The sequence below is a fragment of the Aedes aegypti genome, chromosome 2, assembly GCF_002204515.2.
Source record: "Aedes aegypti strain LVP_AGWG chromosome 2, AaegL5.0 Primary Assembly, whole genome shotgun sequence".
Lineage (NCBI taxonomy): Eukaryota > Metazoa > Arthropoda > Insecta > Diptera > Culicidae > Aedes > Aedes aegypti.
Window position 1 is genome coordinate 118114870 of NC_035108.1, and position 15020 is coordinate 118129889.

The window sequence follows — 15020 nt, forward strand, 5'->3', positions numbered from 1 at the left end:
TTAGAGAAGAGATCAAGTGCTGAGTGGTCTCTAGTTCCTGTGTTTAAGAATGAACGGCGCTACCAGCCCTGAATACAAGAACTAAAGTGTTATTCTTTTCGTTTGTTTGTTTAAATTCACTTTATTATACGATGATTGAATTCAAGAGATGTAAAACGAAAATGTTCTTCTGGTTTACGGCTTCTTATTCTAATACGGGGAGAAAGTTGGATACAACTACACAAAAGCAGTTGTTTAATGAAAGCTTAAGCATTCCTTACAAGCCTAAAAGTACTGTTTAGCGCCTGCCACGACCCCTTGGTCCACCACGTCCTCCTCGGGGACCACCGCGGCCACCTAAAAGTAGAAAAGTTCATTAGGTACCATCCGGGACAATATATTTCGATAAAGAAACCACCTCGCGTTCCTCTGCCCCGTCCTCGCTGTCCACCGCGATTGGCTTCCCGTTTCTTGGCTCTCGTCTTGGGGGCATCGTCAATGAGAAGCGTTTCGAGTGGCAAACTGTCCGGCAGGATGTAATAGCGAATGTTATTGCCGCGAATACTGAGCGAATCCAACTGCACCGGGTCTCGGTTTTTGATCGTCATTTTGACTGCCTTCAGGTGAGTATTCATGGCAACGTCCACCCCCGTAATAGTTCCGTGCACTTGGGTTCCATTTTTCAGCTCAATTGTAACCGTTTCGTGGCTGAGTTTCATCAAAAATCTAAAACAATTGAAAAATCGGTCCGGTCAATTTTGCGATCATTATCGTCCACTAGCTTTGAGGTTAGATGCTTGATTGGGAGAGCGCCCGAGAAATCTCAAGAAAATTATTATTATTACTTCTCCAGAATAAAACTCACCGCACTAATTTCATCTTGGATCCGTTAACACAACTTTCCTAAGGCTATTTGCAATAATTACGCACTACTTCAAACGTTTCGCCGATAATTTTGCGGAATATTTTGCTTGGTATCGCTTTGGCTTTCATAAACACCGATGGCAGAGCCGCAGCAGAAGCACGAAAACGAACTTTGACGTAACTGACAGAATTCTGACATCTGATTTCGGAGGGACAAGACTCTGATCTTCTGTTTCAAATTTTGTTATGAAAATATCGTGCGTCTGAGAAAAATCTACACAGCAAAAACTAATGTATTGTTTATTTCTTTCAATCATGTTCACGGTTGTTTGCGAGTACCCTTCAATGGGTGAAAAAATACCCATTTCCGCTAGAAGTGCCTCTCCCCGATTTACTCATTAAGGATGGTTTGCTACTGACAAGAAAAGGAATCGCCTATCTCGATGCGTGGAAAATTTCTTCCAAGAAATGGTCAAGAAAATCACATTTTTCTGATCGCAGTACGCAGTTGAGAAGAAATGGCTCTCTGTAGGAAATTTCTTGACCCTTTCAGTCAAGGAATTTCTTTACTTTTCTTGAGCGAATCAGCATACTTAGCTTAAAGGCAGTTTATGTCAAAGAATGGGTATTTTTTTACCCGCTTTGTAAATCGCGCTCGCTTCCGAAAGAGGGTAAAATTCTATCCATTTTGTAGATGATGAGAGTAAATAATTATAACCTCAATTGAAATCGGAATCTTTGAAATGAAACGGTTAAAAACAATGGTTTGTACTATAGTATTTTTTAATTTGACATATTTAATCAATTTAATACCTAATTTATTTTGTTTCTCCTTATACTGTTGCTTCTCTATGCCAAAATTTGCTGGAACCAGATATCGGCTGCAGCCTGCAGAACCAATAGATAAATCAGGAATATAAGATTGCTTTGCAATCAATACAAATCCAAGTCGCCAATGCTGCAAAACTTACCGCTTCTCTGAATGCTGTATACACAAAAATACTAAAAGTTAAACCAGAACAATTTAAACAAAATACGTTTACACCGTAAAACACCAGCTTCATGCTATGAAATGATGGCCAACTATTTTTTAAATGGGTTTAAAAACACGCATTTTAAACCGTAGCCTTGTGTGTTTGACAGAACAGCAATGCGTCACAATGTTAAATCCCATATACAGTGGCGTCTTTGTTTTGATGCGGTGAGCACTGACAAAAACTACCTTCAATGATCTATTTGGGGCCGCCAAGTTCTGATTAATGCAAAATATAAGTAAAGTTCCTCAAAAAAAAAGAACAACAATGCTATTTCGTTGCTATAATCCTACATTTTCGGCGCTTTGGGAGGAAACAAATATTGTGCAATCAGATTAATTTTAGACCGAAATTCATAAGAGAAATGAAATATCACCGACAAAAGTTCACCGAAAGCATTCTACCGAAGCGCTACGCAGACAAAGGCAATCCTTATGCGTCGGCAAAGCACCAAATTAGAATGCCAACGCTGAACATCGCCGAAGTTTTGACTGCCGAACTTCTAATTATCACTCGAATTGTCAATATGCCACGTTGGCCGTTCTGGTATTAATAACAATTGTAATTCTAGAAATAAACGCTTGAGTTATTTATTAATAATTAGTATTTCATTAAATATTGTACGTAATCAGATATACAAAAAAGGGCGACTAATTGTTTTTTTTTTCTCGGGCCTCCATGCTGATTTGCAAATGAAAGTAGGAGAATTTTTGTTCTATTTTTTAAGTTTCTCGGTTGACAAGTTCAACTGTTGCTGGAGTACAGTAATTATGTTTACTGGTTTATTTTTCAATGCAGCATGTCTTTTTTTGAAGCCTTAGGCATGATCACACAATATCACAGGTGTTGTTTTTGTAAAAAAATATTTATTTCTTGAAGCTAGAAAAAGTAAATTCTTTTCACGATTATTTTTAGCGACGGGGTAAAACCACCCACCCGCGGGGTAAAAGTGACAACCACAGTGACTTTAGTGGCCTTTTTTTTTGCAAATAGTGACTTTTTAGAGACCAGGTCGAAAAAAGTGACCAAGTCATTAAAAAGTGACATGCTACCAGCCCTGTACATGAGCTGCACGCAAACAAATTTTGTTGTATAATCTACCGAATCCATAGTAGAATTAAGAACAGCACCAACGATTTTCAACCGACTACAAAATTCTGTTAAGTTTACTATAATCTGGTAAAAATCACTGAGCAGTGTAGTAAATGTGACTATGTCTATAGTAGCCTCGACTACAAAGCATTGTATTTCAATCCGTGACACCCACCGTACAACGCAGTATGGTGAAAAGTACAATGCCAAACTTGTCAAATCTAGAATATATCTAGTCATAAATACTACAACTCTGGTTAAATAAACAGAATATATTTTCTTGTTGACTATGTTATGGTAGAGTTAACAGATTAATGTAGTCGGTTGAAAATCGTTGGTGCAGTTCTTAATTTTACCATGGATTCAGTAGTTTCTACAATAAAATTCATTTCAGTGTGGCCTCAAACCTCGCGTAACAAATCTAAAGGGCCAATGATCAAACTGTAAACAAATCGGGTTTTGATACCATTCGATATCATCTCCCAACACCCACAAACTATACAAACACGGAGAAAAACGAAAATACTAGTTAGTGTACGATGTATTATTTTTTCAATATAAAGCTCTTTTAATCATTGAGAAGATTGGAAATTATTCACTGAATGATTAAATTTAATACTTTACCATGCTTATCCACGATTTATTTTTTGTTGTGCTTATGAAGTGAATTTTGCTAATCTTGGGACTTGTTTAATATATAATTTCATTTGTTCGGCACGGTATCAACACAACATCGCGTTTTCCAACATTTTTACAAATAATACGCGTTTTAGTTATTTTTCAATACGAGTGCTTTTCCACGCTGTTTCCCGAATGAATCTCGGAAAGGAAAACGGATACGTGGGCAAAATGCTTGAAATAGATGCCTAGCCGTTTATTACCAGCACTACCAGTCTGCGTCCAGTTCCGCCATTGTGTCGTGTTCAGCTATCATCAGAGACATTTGGCCCAGGAAAGTTGCCACAGAAAGCCAATAAAAGCTCAGCATTTGAGAGTAAAATGAGAAACCGATAATTACGAATATGATGGTAAGTTTTATTACCGTATCCGTATCGACATTTTGTGATCATTCTGTTAAACATTTTCCAGACTATTTTATGGGAGAGCTCCATTCCGGCATTCGCGAGCAAGTCGGCAACAGCTGCGACAAGTGTGGGAAATTGATTGTGACCAAAGTTAAAAAGATTGGAAGATACACCAAGATATGATTCAAATACAAAGAAATACATGCGCTTTTCCCATTTTTCCTTTTTTCTTGCCTTTGTTTACTGTTACTAAAGAAAATGGCTTTTTTTATTCATAAAAAAATCATTCTCCGATATAAAATACGTTTATACTAGCCAAAGCTTAATACATTAAAATGCAGCGCAATGAGTGAATAGACCGAATATGGTTTTAGAATGATATTTAAGCTATCTAGTATCTTATTTTCTTAGCGTGAACATTGTCAACATAATCACAAAACTTTCCGTTATAAACTTGGTTTTCAAAACGGCCAATAACGGCCAACTAGTCAGCTGAAAATTGTCGGTACAACACGCTTGATATAACTTTTTGCCCTGAAAAGTGTACTGCAATCTGTCAAACTTGAATACCTTTTGCACTACTGAGGGACCAAATGCAGTACATGAAATGGTACCCAATCTGAGCCCGAGTGGGACGGACCTGATAACGTATATGGTAACTATCACCACATATGTGGTATATATTGTGGTCAGTTTATTGTAGTTAGTAAGGACTGTTCATTTTATAAAGTGGACACCTTGTTTATGCTATATCTTTTTTATTTATTGATGAAATCGTAAACGGTTTTCTGTGTATCGTTCAACTATTATTCTACAATGTTATGAAAATACAGACTTACAAAATGCTTTCGGTTGAAGAACTAAATAGTTTTTGCCAAAATTCCTAAGAAAAACTGTTCGTTAAGTTTAAGCATTATTTTTCGCATGAAAAAAATCCTTATTTTAATGAACAAATTGTATGTTGGTTTCTTTACTATTCAATTTAAGGTAGAGCTTTTAAAAACATCAATAATATTCCATCAGTTCCTGACGCTGAGTCACTTTAGTGATCTATTCCTTATGGTCAAATTTGCTGATACACCATCTTTTTACTACCAGCAAAAAAGTAAAGTAATAAGCGTGTTCAAAACTGGTTTAGATTACTAAAGAAACTACCCGAATAAATATGAACCGTTTCAGTACTGTTTCCCATAGCTTCCTAAATCATTTTCAACAGTATCTGAACTATTTCGTATAGTTTGCTGAATAACAATATACCACCCCTACGTAAAACGGTTTTCACAATTCGGCAAACAGTAAATAGGAAAATAATAATGTGGGGAATAGGCGGTTAAGTTATGTAACCATTCAGAATCATCGATTTTCTCGAACAAAATTTTAGATCGACAATTTTGCAAATGGTAGCTTCATTATCCATTTTTTGCTAAATTCATCATTCGACAAACAATTGAGGAACAGTTCAACCATATATTTATTAGAAAAACAAATAACGTATGTGTAATTATAAGTTAAGGTTCTTTAATGTATTTTTACACTATACTGTATTGTCATGTTGTGATTATATTATAAAAAATGAATATGCGAATCAAATTGAATAAATAGAATAAATAAGAAAAAAAATGAAACAAGGGAGTATGCGAACAAACTTTTTCTTTGTTTCATTGTTTCTTAAGCCCTCAATACACTGTTTGTCAAGTGTGCAAATTTTTCCGCACGCATAAACCAATATTCAAACATCGGTCTCAACAATGACAAAACATCTGAAGTGTCAAGTGGATAATGAAGTGTTAGTTTATGCGTGTGGAAAAATTTGCACACTTGGCAAAGAGTGTACTGAGGGCTTTATAAAAGATGTAATTAAAACACACAATGTTAAATTTGATTTTTCCCATTCTCTCCCCACAGCTGGTTTCTAGTTGGATTTTTCGGAAGCTGTATTATGGCTACGATTTTCACATACATAGAAGAACGATTTTCTTTATTTTTCATCTCATTTGAGCAATTAAAACAAATACTTTATTTACACACTTTATTACGAGTCCACTTCATACTGTACCATTATATTTTCTACTGCTGTACACTTATACATCATTCACTATCCATCGGTCGATTAGTGGTTAATCTGGAACTTTGGAGGCTTGCGAGTAATCCTCTTTTCTTTCGCCGGCATCCCAACGGATGCCACACTCAGTGCCGTAGCGTGCGGTTGGCCAGGTTGGCACCCGCCAAGGGCGCCAGCCTCCAAGGGGCGCCAAAATAAGTGACAACTTGACGAAATTTTGAAAGAGACAAATCTTGAGAGAGCACCCCTTTAAAGTTTCACAGCTATTCGTATATATTATTGTATAACATTAGAATTATTCCTGACCCACTTTCATCAATTCATGCTGGAAGTGTCTCTGGAGACAACTGGAATAGTAAATTCAAGATTCCCGAGAGAAATTATTGGAGTTAACATTGAACATTTTCTTATGTAATCATATCAATGATAATCATCTGCCCAGTGATAAGAAAAAAAGTTTAGGCTGGCTGCGGAAGATTTTTTTAAACTTTCAAGTACATTAGAAAGATATCGTCATGAAGAATTAACATAATAATCTCACAGCTTTAATGCATTTTTTTGTGTCAATCGCTCTACTTTTTACTTAGGATTTTCGATTTAGTGATTCTCCATTATGCTATTAACAAGACAATGATTTTTTTTTATTATGAATCTAAAACGAGTTCTTTAAGCAGCTAGACTCTACGCAAACTTCATTAATGCTGCAATAGCCGTTCTACAAACAAATATAATTTGAGATGTTCTTTAAACGAGAATAGCTCCGAACTCCATACATTCATTCAAAGGTCGTCCAAAGTATGTTTTGCAGGAAAATCTAAAAAATCATTAGTATTTGATCACTGTAGCAATTTGTTTGGAACTAAATTCGTTGTGAAGTTCGTAACATTCATTCACAATGTTCAATTCTCAAAATAACCTATCGAGAGGCAAGAAATAGTATTAAACTGTATTAAACGCAGATAATCCGGGATAAAACTTTCAGATTTTTGTTCTCTGAATCTAGATCTTAAAAAGGAATTTTGTTGACGTTCGTTTGCATAAACATGAAACGCAAAATTTGCATAGATTGAACCATAAAAATATTAAAGTGAACGCAGGAATCGTCAAAAAGGGGTGATTCAAAGTTTATGGCGTAAAAAACTGGATAGAATCCCGATAAATATTTTTATAGAATCCTAAGTAATAATCCAGTATTATCTTGGATACGATTCAAAATGAATCTTGGGCAGAAATCCCACATTCAATTTTGTATAGTTGTTATCAACTCTTGTGTAATCTTCTAACATAACCCATACCAAGAATAAATTCTAATAAAATCTTGGAAAGGATTATTTCAAGATCTTTTACAGAAATACACAGAATTACAGACAGGATGTTCATGTGATCTGGGACATTTCGTAAGATTCTGGATGTCATTGTGACAGAAAACTAGAAATAATTCTGAGCATGGGATCATGAGAATTATGGTTGGCCTATATATACTCATGTAGTCCAACATATAATTTTCAAATATCTCAATCAAGGTTCTGCTCAAATCCTTGTTACAATTTTCACATAATCCTAATCATGCTTCCAATTTTTTTTTGTAAAGATAATATTCTTAAACTTAAAAAAAACTTCTAATATAAAAAAAAAATTGACCTTACAGTATTTTTGAAAAGAGAATGATTAATTGTGCACAAAATCCTATTTCGTCCTTTCTAAAAGCTCTAACTCTAAAACTAAACTAAACTAAAACTAAACTCTTTGTCTATGTTTTTTATAAAAATATGTTTATGTACTTTAATAAATTCATTTGTTGGATGAATTTTAACAAAACTTTATATTACAAATAACAATTATTAGAAAAAATTCGAATAATTATCAAGACCTCTGTTTTCTATGAACCTTTTTTCTGCTGAGAATTGTATTAAAAGACACTGGTCATTTTTTATATTGAACTAAATACCTACTAGCAAAAATTTCCAAAAATAAAGCAACAATGACATAAAGCGTTTTCTTTGGGGTGTTTGGAATACTTACTAATCTTCTAATAATTGTTTTTTTCTCTTGTATTTTTTCATAAATTTCTTTACAAACAAATCTTTTTGATAATATTCACTAATTATTAGACAGTTTTCCTAAACAAGAGTTCTTGGTAGTCAACGAACGGTTAAATGTATTCGATTTTTTAGATGGTTCTCAAGCTTATCATAACACTTTTTGAGGATTAGGGCGCTATAGAATTGCAAAAATAAGCTTTGACTTTGTCAATGGGGCGCACAAATGAAAGTTAGCCAAGGGCGCCATAAGGCAACGCTACGGCTCTGGCCACACTTCGCCGCTCGAAAACATCTACTACTAGACGCCACCCGCCGAGCATGTGGTTGGTATTGAAACATACGGGACATTACGGGAAAATCCTAGTGGCGCTTCCGGATCAACATTCAACAGCAGGAAAGTTTGAAGGCGAGCCGTCACGTTCGACACAGGAGGAATTTCAGGAATCATTCGCTTCTAGCTTCAAGAATCATCCGGGTGTGCTTAGAGGTGCTGCTGGATTATTTCCGTTAACTGGATTGCTTGGTGCATCGGTCAAGAGCGAACTTAACTTGTTTAACTTCCACTAGACTTCTGAATCTTTCACTTTGGCACTGAAAACAAAACAAAAAAACTCACGGAAACATTACACGCTCAAAAAGCTTCACACAGCGGTTGGAATTTCACAAATAAGTGAAAAAATGAATTTTCCCCTATCGATAGGCAAATTTAATGCGCCACCATCATAGAGGTCGCTAGGGAAGAAGGAGAGAAATGTCATTGAAAATGTTTGTTTACGTCCAAAATTCAATTTTTCGACCCAAAAAATAGCTCATAATCAATTAATTATTAAACTATTTTCCATTGGCATAATCATTTTGATTCTTTATTCTTGGGATACGCGTGATTTCACAACAAATTTAACCACACACAAAGAATCCGGAAGTTTATAACCTATGTAGCCAAACACCAATTTTCCAATTTCATCCTACTAAACGTACATGAGCACTAACCGGATCTGTGCATTTTCGAAGGAAAAAAAGTTTATCATGTTTTTCAATGCTCTCTGATCGTCTACAACATAACTATTCCGAGAAAAAGTGTAATATGTGTGCTCCTTCCTATGCTGCACACGGTGCGTTCTCAACCCAACCTCTTTTATGACGGTTCTCCTACTAGCCACCAGATGTTGAAGTGATCGTTCAGCTTTGAAAATATTAGCCTATTAAAAAAATGTAACTACTACAAATTTGTATTGCTGCGCCCAGGTTGTTTAGCTCATATGATTAAGATGTACAGAAAAGCATTTTTTTTATTACCAGTCTGCACCCCTAAAATCAAGAACATTTATTTAGAGTTATTATGAAACGAAGATAATTTGTAAATCTATATCGTTCACAAATACCAAAATATGTAACTATTCGCCAAATTGTTAAGCATTGGTTAAATAAAGTAAAACGTACATGTGTTAGTGTGCTGCACAAATTCAAACAAAACCCATTTGCTAAATGGTAGCGAAATATTTCCACCATTTCTTTTAGAATGCCATCTCCAAATTGTTGAACGGATTCTGAACAGTATGTTATTTTGTTACTGTTTGGTATGGGTTGCTTAAACAGTTTCAAATAATGAAATGTTTTGAGATCCATGTTGTATTACATCAAAACAACTGTTTGTGGTACATTAACCATTTCAGATAGAAGAAGTTTACTGTTTTCAATATAAGACAAGCTGTTTTTTGCTATGCGGGTATATATGTATAAAAAAAGCAAAATCTTGTGTTTTAACCGCATTCTTGGGGATCAAATTTACTCTTTATGGTCGTTTTATTGAAAAATCCCATACTTTTAAAATTTTATACGCATGTTTATCGATCTAGAGAAAACTGTAAGCGTTTTTCTCAAAATATTTTGATAGGTAGTCTCAGAATAACACATTCTGAAAATAATACATGCAAAATAAATTTGATTTAATTCAAGCAGTGTTCCCAATCTTGATGATTGTCATTGTGCTTTGAGTGGTCTTCTGAAAATAAATTATTTGTTTTTCTATTGTGCTTAAAATATGACGTGGGGACTAAATCAGCAACTCTATGAAGGCGTAAGTTATTTTTATTATAAATACTATATTATTACTTCCGTCTGGACGTACTTTAAACCTTAAAATTCTACTCATATCAGTTCCATTTAAATTAAAGATATTTTTCTTTAAAAAAAATTGATGAAAAATGATTCTATGATATCTGCAAAATTGCTTCTCCAAAAATAACTTGATATTTTTTAGCAAGCTTCTAATTGATGATGCTTTCTAAGTACAACCATTTTTTGAAAATAAAAAAATAAATTGTTGTATTTTCCTGACAATTTTTAATAATCCTTGATTTTGATAACCTCCAAAAATCGACCGTTCTAAACGTTGTGCCTTATTAGTGTGAAATCATATTATTTTGGTAACTTTTTTATTACCACAGCATTGTACAATATTAGTCGAACGATGTACAGAAAACCGATTTCGATTTCATTGATAAATTAAAAAGATATTGCATGTCCAAAGTGTCCACTTTATAAAATGAACAGTCCTTACTAAAGTATTATTTTGCGTGTACTTAAAGAGTGCTGGTGGAAAATATAAACAAAGGTCAGCTGTTCCCAGCAAGATCAAACGGCAGTATTTTCAACCAGCTAATTTGCGCACGCGTTCGTGATACCGCTCGACGAGAGCTCAATTGGTTTCAGCAAACGAAAATCTGGAAGACTGATCGAAAATTTGTTGTGTGCGTTTCCGTGTTTCATCAACGCGCAACAAATTTTGTTCGCATAACCTTCCTACCCTCTAATACTGAGCCACGGCTCAACTCGCTCGTGAGGCGAGTTTAATGTCAGCAGTCCCGTTCGATTAGGGGGTGGTGTTGGGTGGTGGAGCCATTTGCGGGCGAATCGTCTCAGGGGGCGCTCTGCTCTCTTGATGCATGCATGAGACCCGCAATTTTGACACATTGCACAGTGCGTGGGAGCGGGATGGCGCTATAACAATAATCATCATCACCCTCAAGCTGCTGCGCGTGTAGGAGGAAAACACCTCAGCTTCCCGCATTGGATCGAACGGGACAGAAGATCCGACACCCGAAAAAAAAGGCAAAACCGAAGGAAAAATAACTTTTTAGCAGCAGCTAGCACAGCTCCTTGTCATCGTCGTTCGCGTTTTTCCTCCACACACACAGCAGGCCAAGCAATAAGAAGAGCTCGGTGCGTTCTTTTGGCAGGGCTCCGGATTTTTCCCCGTGCGAAATCGAAAGAAAGCTCAAGAAAAGCGAGAATCAGAAATTCTGCGGTTTTGGTCCAGTCAGCAAGAGACTTCTCGTTTCAGGAGGTTCCTCTCGTAACAAGCAAAACGGCAGTGGAAAAACATTAAGAGAAAAACGGTATCCGAGGTGTCAGTAAGAGGACAATCCTTGGTCCTTTCGGGAGCAAAATTCGCGAAAAGAGGAATCTCAAACTTTCGTCCCAGTTCGGAATTTCGACGCGTTTTTTGTGAATCTCGTGGTGAATAAGGTTTGATACCTATAAAAAGTAGCAATCGACGGAAGTTTAGTGCCCCTTAAAATAGAAGCGGATTGTGCAAAGAGAGCGTGGAAAGGCCTTTATCAAAACAGATTTGCCTATAGAAGAAAATAGTGTGATTGGCAAGTGCAAATTCCCCCCTGCCTGTGAAACCAGTTCGGGATTCCACTTCCAAGTTCCAATCGGATTCCCAGTCGTGTCGTGATTATTGGATTCTGTGTGTTTTCGCGTCAGTGAGAAGAAGGTGCATAAAACAGAAGATAAAACACAGCTTCCAAGAGGAAACCCGTCGATTGGCCGTCGTTTCGTCCCAGCGGGAGAGAGGGAGAGATGATTGTGCATCCAGGTTTGCGATTCTGGGGCCAGGAAGCAGCTGGAAAATGTGTAAACATATTCAGTCGAGTCGGTCCTTGGGGGTCACGTTCTTGTTTTGCTGGTGGGGCCCTAACAGAAGCAGGGCCCGAGAGAGTGACCTCTAAAACGAATTCGTATATACAAAAGCGAGCTGATGGGAGGGAGGGAAGAATTTGGGGGCGGGTGGCGGATTTCTACAGTGACTCAAATGGATATTCGAACAGAGTATTGATTTTACATGAAGTTGGTAAAAAACAGCATCCATCGAACTTTACAAATTATTTGATCAATAATGTAGGTCATAGGTGCTTTAAGTGGTGAACTCGCCAAGGGCGAAAAGCCACTCTAATAAAGATAAATAATAAACCTTTCAAAATTTATACATACAATGCTTAAACATAAATTCAATGCATTCAATTCTTTTATAATGTTGTTCAGTTGTATTGAAGTTCATTTGGATATTATTATTTATCTTTATTAGAGTGGCTTTTCGCCCTTGGCGAGTTCACCACTTACATTTGGATAATTACTGGTCTCTTATTAATGCAAGGCTCTATTTGTAATAGAAGGTCTTTATTATTATTATTATTATTATTATTATCTTTATTAAAGAGACTTTCAGCTCAGATCGTGGCTGGTTCGTCTCTGAAATAAAAGGTCTCCAAAGCTTCTATTTTAACTAAAATTGTTATTTTTCGTATTATCTTCTTCTTTCTGGCGTTACGTCCCCACTGGGACAAAGCCTGCTTCTCAGCTTAGTGTTCTTATGAGCACTTCCACAGTTATTAACTGAGAGCTTACTATGCCAATGACCATTTTTACATGCGTATATCGTGTGGCAGGTACGAAGATACTCTATGCCCTGGGAAGTCGAGAAAATTTCCAACCCGAAAAGATCCTCGACCGGTGGGATTCGAACCCACGACCCTCAGCTTGGTCTTGCTGAATAGCTGCGCGTTTACCGCTACGGCTATCTGGGCCCCTTTTTCGTATTATGTTAGCAGTGAATCTTGATACACTACAGGCTCCATAAAAACCTTCAGAGAGTATAACATGACTACTCAACATACTTCTCAAGTCTCAGATTCCTCGAGGAAGAGCTTCTGGAATTATATTGGTAATTTCTTCAAAGATTTTATCTAGAATACTCTCAGGGACTCTTACAGAGATCTCTGCAGAAATTCTTCCAGATATTCCTCTATCAATTCTCCCAGAATTTCATCCAGCTACTTTTTTTTTCAGAACTTGCTCCAGGAATCCTCTGCAGCTACTACCTCTACTAATACAGTGGGATTCCGTTTTTGGCATGCTCCGATTTTGGCACCCCCCGATTTTGGCAACAAAATGGATCCGTTTTTGGCAACATTTTTCAATACCATTATAATTTGTAAATTTTTGTAAATATTATCGTGTCTGTTGCTTTAGCCATTTGAATAGCATGTCAGCTCCACACCGATTACACTCCAGAGCTCCATTTTCGTCGATATTTCCCCAAATCTCACCAACTACTAAGGACTTTCGTACGCGCTTATTCACTTCAGAATGGTCATGTGTATCATAACTTTTATTAAATTTCATTAAGTAACATGACAAATGCGAATACAGTCCAAACTACAATTTATTCTCAATAATATCATTGAAGCGTGCGATAAATACGACTGAGAGTGTTCTTACTTTTTGTCTGTGGTATTGGTGTGTATATTGATCTTCCTGCGTCAACTATTTAAAGCTACGTTCTCTCTTTTCTATAGACTCTGTAAGGCGTTAGATTTGTTAAGAGACGATCCAGAATTCTGTACAAGATTGTTAATCAAGGATACGGGTCTCAACATCATCAAAATGTTCCTTACGAGCTGAATCTATGAGTGTCCTAACTGTACCCTGGAGAATCTTAAAGGGATTCTTGGTTCTTGTGGGACTTTTCAGAAATTTCAACGATTTCTGCAGGATATCTGCAGTTTCCAAGTGGACACTGAGGGCTTCTTGAGGGATCCTTAGAGTGTATAACTGGTTATGGAGGATTATGTCCAAAATCTGGTTGTTGCGGCTTGCAACTAGATTTGCTTGGTTAAGGACCGATGGCTCCACAGGAATGGACTCTTAACAACTCAAGTCTTGAAAAAGACTGTTTTGGCTTCCGGAGGAGAGAAAGGCGGTTTGGAACTTTAACTGTACTGTATTCTTACTTGATACTTATCGCACAAAAGTTGAAAACAAACTGAATCAATTGCTTGCGCATGCAAGCCACTTATATATGTTACAGGTAGATGCAAAACATTGGATGCGCAGCGGTGGGTTGCGATGGAAACTTCCACTCTCTTATGTATTGCTGAACGATGCTGCAATGGGGTGCGCTCAACGATGGGGACGGTTGTGGTGGTGCGTTCGCTGTACATAGCAGGCTGGATGGAGGGTGAAACGAATAAGCTCAAAGGGGATGCGACAATATGGCAACAGTGGGGTATTTTCCGCTCCCTATCCTGATGCCGCAAACCGGGTAGCGAAATGCAAGGGTGACGATGGAATATTCCGCTGTTGCCTGCTGCCACCGCTCTCAAATTGCTTCTTGTGACGTTGGGACGGAACATTCTCCCCCCGGTTGAGACCTCGTATCAACATTTTCTTCCAGCGAAGGGTTGAGGTTGTCCTCGATGGGAAGGATGGAAACCTTGTTGATTGAACGCCGGAAGGTCGTATTGCTGGCAAAAACATCGACGGCTCGAACTAAACCGTCGTCTCCTGGGTACACAGCAGTGATGCGTCCTAGCTTCCAGTTCAGCGGTGGTGCTGCTATATTGGATTTCAAATCCGGAAGTTCAAATTCAGGAATTTCTTCGGTGACTTCGATGTTGTATTCGGCTGATGTCAAGAACCTTGGGCCGTTCCACCAGAGGCTGTTTTTTCTTAATTCCTCCGGTAGTTGTCCACGGGAAACAATATCGGCAGGATTGTCAGCTGAACGGATGTATCTCCACTGATACTCAACGGATGCTGACTGTATCGTGGCCACACGATTTCTCACGAACGTTTG

The 15020-nt window shown here is 37.2% G+C and overlaps 2 protein-coding genes across 2 annotated transcripts in view; one reads left to right on the forward strand and one right to left on the reverse strand.

Annotated features, from left to right (window-relative positions):
• Positions 1–101: 101 nt before the first annotated feature.
• LOC5570336 (probable small nuclear ribonucleoprotein Sm D1) lies at positions 102–1016 on the reverse strand. The gene is made up of 3 exons (XM_001653115.2): positions 845–1016; positions 398–705; positions 102–336 (listed from the first exon to the last, which is right to left on the reverse strand). The coding sequence occupies exons 1-3, from the start codon at positions 856–858 to the stop codon at positions 278–280; spliced, it is 381 nt and encodes a 126-aa protein (XP_001653165.1). The 5' UTR covers positions 859–1016; the 3' UTR covers positions 102–277.
• A 10166-nt stretch (positions 1017–11182) lies between these two features.
• Positions 11183–15020, forward strand: part of LOC5564467 (neurocalcin homolog) — a 497420-nt gene continuing 493582 nt past the window's right edge. Inside the window, exon 1 of the mRNA XM_001648738.2 lies at positions 11183–11879. The gene's annotated coding sequence lies outside the window, so the exon portion shown is untranslated. The remainder of the gene's footprint in view (positions 11880–15020) is intronic.